Here is a 3,089-nt window from a genome sequence, read left to right as displayed (position 1 = left end):
CCCAAACAGTTTGAGTTGAACTAAATCATCAGGTTTTACAGTGGGATAATTTTACAGTGATAAAATGAAAGCCTGAATGAAAAAGGTGTTTCTTAAACAAACAAGCAACAAGTTAAAACCAAGTTATCCTGAGACGACAACAACCCCGTTATTCACAGTGCATCCGCCCATCCTCGATCCCCCGCTGTGCCGAATGTTTGTGCGGAGGAAAACTTAAAGACGATTTCTGAATGACTTGAGATCAACAGTTGATTTTTAAACTGTGCATGTATGTTCCTGATCAAAGTGTATAAAAGGTCAGAAACTCACCAGAGCCAGAGGATGAGATCATGTTCCCGGATCTTTGGACTTCATCAAATTTACTGAAGATTACATTCAACCTGTGAAAGCGGACAGAAAACAATTAACAGGTGATGATTAACTGCGTAGAGAGGGTAAGAAACAAGGTGTCAGAGAGCCGACGCAGAGAGAGTGACGACGGAGCTGCTGACTGCACCATCCATCACCTCCGAGGTGAGAAGCTCTCGCTCTGCTCCGTGCAGCAGGGACGGCCAAGACCGAAATAGACGGCGGCGGCCAGAACTACCACACAGGTGACAAACTGGCATCAGGACCAGAGAGAGAGAGAGGAGAGACATATGGTCCAGTGTCAAAGGATAACAGAAGATAAATAAGAAGATAACAGAAACACTTGGCCGATTATTAGATCAGATATTCAGCTTTTTACTGATTATCTGAATGTTTTTTAATCAATAAAATGAATTAATGATGCAGCCGCCGCTCTCCGTCTGTAGTTCCGCCCACAACGCTATCTGATTGGTTAAACCTTGAGTAATAATAAAGTAATATATGCTAAAATATAATGTTCAGGTCGGGCATCGGGTCCTCAGGTTGGGGCCCTTCTGGTTTAAATCTAAAGGTGACTGTGCTACTTCCTCCAAAATAATCCTAAAGTTCAACCAACAGCTCTCTAAAACAGGTCCAAACTGAAACTGACCATTAAAACCTTCATAAAGGATGATTTTACTGCAGGAGTGTTGTATTAAACTGCATTAGCTTTAGCTTTAGTGTACCTAATAAACTGAGTGTAAACCTCCCCGAGCAGACCAGTGCTCTGAAGCTGCAGTGTGTGCTTGCTGCCACTAGGGGGAGAAATGCATTGTTGCAGCCTGCTACCTCTTTGTGTCTAGACGTGGGATGAAAACCTTCCTCTCACCGCCATAAAAGCCCCTGACCTACGCACACTGCGTGCCCCTGTAAGTGTATGTGAGTGAGAACGAAAGGCATTAAAGGTGGAAGGAGGCGGACACAAATCAGAAGACAGACGTGGACTTCCTGCTGCCGTACCGTGACTGTGGAAGGCCCTTTTTGCTGAGATCCATCCTCACCCTCTCACCCACGTGTCTGTAGATCTCCACCAAGCAGCTCATGGCACTGTCACGTACCTGAAGAGGACAACAGCACATTGAATTATCAGGAGTTTACTGTAATAAAAATAACAATTAGACTTTAGAAAAAGATCCAAAATGAACTGAAAAGATATTGAGCACTTAAAGAACTAACTAAAATACATAAATATACAGGAAATCTTTTTAGTTTTCATCAATTTGGTCAAATGTGTCGACACCATCAGCACGAGGAGGCAGTTGGTGCATTTGTTTATAGAGACTGTGAGTCAATGTGTTTGTATTATAATACCTATTCTGATAAATACCCCCCATTTTATAATAAAAAACATTAAAACTAAAAAAAAGGTCATTTTTAAACAATAAAAACTAAAGTGAAACTAGCAAACGCACTGTGGTTTAAATTAGTATTAATTGTGTAGTTCTTGACACGTCGTTGATAATTGTAACCAACACTGTAAAACCAGTTAATAACACTAACTGATCACATAGAAGATTTTAAGTGAAACTAACTCAATTATGTCATTTTTATTTGTACTGTGAAAACAAAATACCTATTAAGAACTACGTAATCAGGAATGTTTCTGTAACCTACAACACTAAATAAGAGTCACTTAAAATTACTAATAAAAACTGCTTCATCAAAAGTCTTTTCAACTTTAATTGAGTTTCTGTAACTTAATATTTTCTGTGTAATCCGTTTCAACAATCTGTTTTGAGTTTAAAATTACTTTTCATTCACTTGTTTGACCTTTATTTAAATCTCAAGGAATCACAGAATAAATATACTCATATATAATATAAATAGAAGACAAACTGACAACAGAACACGATTAAAAGCGATAGATTAGAGAGCAGAGTGGTTTATAATCGTGGTAAACTGGTCTTACCTGACTCGTGGGGTCCCCCAGGAGGTTACATATGTGGGGAACAATTTTACTGAGGGTGAGGCCTTGAGCTCCGTATCTGGAAGACAAGAATTAAAATAAATGAGCCCAACAAGGGAAAGTGAAGCTGCAAAGTTTCAAACTGAAACCTTTTAAAAACAGCATCTTATCAAACTATTATTTTATTTCCAGGGACGGATCTAGAGAAAAATGCTTGGTCACCTTAATTTGGTGTTAATGCTGTCAAAATGAACCCATTCATTTAAATGTGTGTTAAAAATAACATAACATAAAACAGAAATTTACAATTTAAAGATATATTGTGGCCACATTTTAGACCAATTTAAACATGATTAAGTTCAATGATTAAAATGCGTGTTTGGAAAATAAAACAATGTAATGATTTCTAACGCAGCCTTTCTATTCAATGCTTTACTAATAAGCCACAATAATGTAATGTTTTTTAGTTCAAATATCTTCATTTAGGAGCTTTTTCCAGGCAAATATTGATATATGTGATTGATTGTTTAAATCTGCACAAATTTCAGCCACTGGAAGAATATTTCTCTCGACCCGCCCCTGTGGAGAGTAGTAGTAGAAACTGTAACCCAGTTACAGGATGGATCCTTTATATTTTACACAAACTAACACAGGGAAAAATTAAGATATTACTCTCTATAGAAGAACATTAGATTATATTTAAGAATATTTGTCTTGTTTCTACAAGTGCTGTTTTTATACGTGGAATAGAAGGAGGGGATTTAGATAGATAGATCTATAGATAGATAGATAGATA

General features: G+C 37.5%; 1 protein-coding gene across 1 annotated transcript in view; it reads right to left on the bottom strand.

Moving 5' to 3' along the window:
* clasp1a (cytoplasmic linker associated protein 1a) overlaps window positions 1-3,089 on the bottom strand; it is a gene marked incomplete at its 5' end in the record, with an annotated part of 76,255 nt that overhangs the window by 47,066 nt on the left and 26,100 nt on the right. The window contains 3 exon segments of the mRNA XM_035676515.1: window positions 310-380; window positions 1,348-1,445; window positions 2,297-2,372. Of these exon segments, the coding sequence (XP_035532408.1) occupies window positions 310-380; window positions 1,348-1,445; window positions 2,297-2,372 (245 nt within the window).

The sequence above is a fragment of the Morone saxatilis genome, unplaced genomic scaffold (assembly GCF_004916995.1).
Source record: "Morone saxatilis isolate NCDOM2014 unplaced genomic scaffold, NCSU_SB_2.0 Contig5, whole genome shotgun sequence".
Lineage (NCBI taxonomy): Eukaryota > Metazoa > Chordata > Actinopteri > Moronidae > Morone > Morone saxatilis.
The sequence above is the reverse complement of the archived record's forward strand: the minus strand, read 5'-3'. Positions and strand labels throughout refer to the sequence as shown.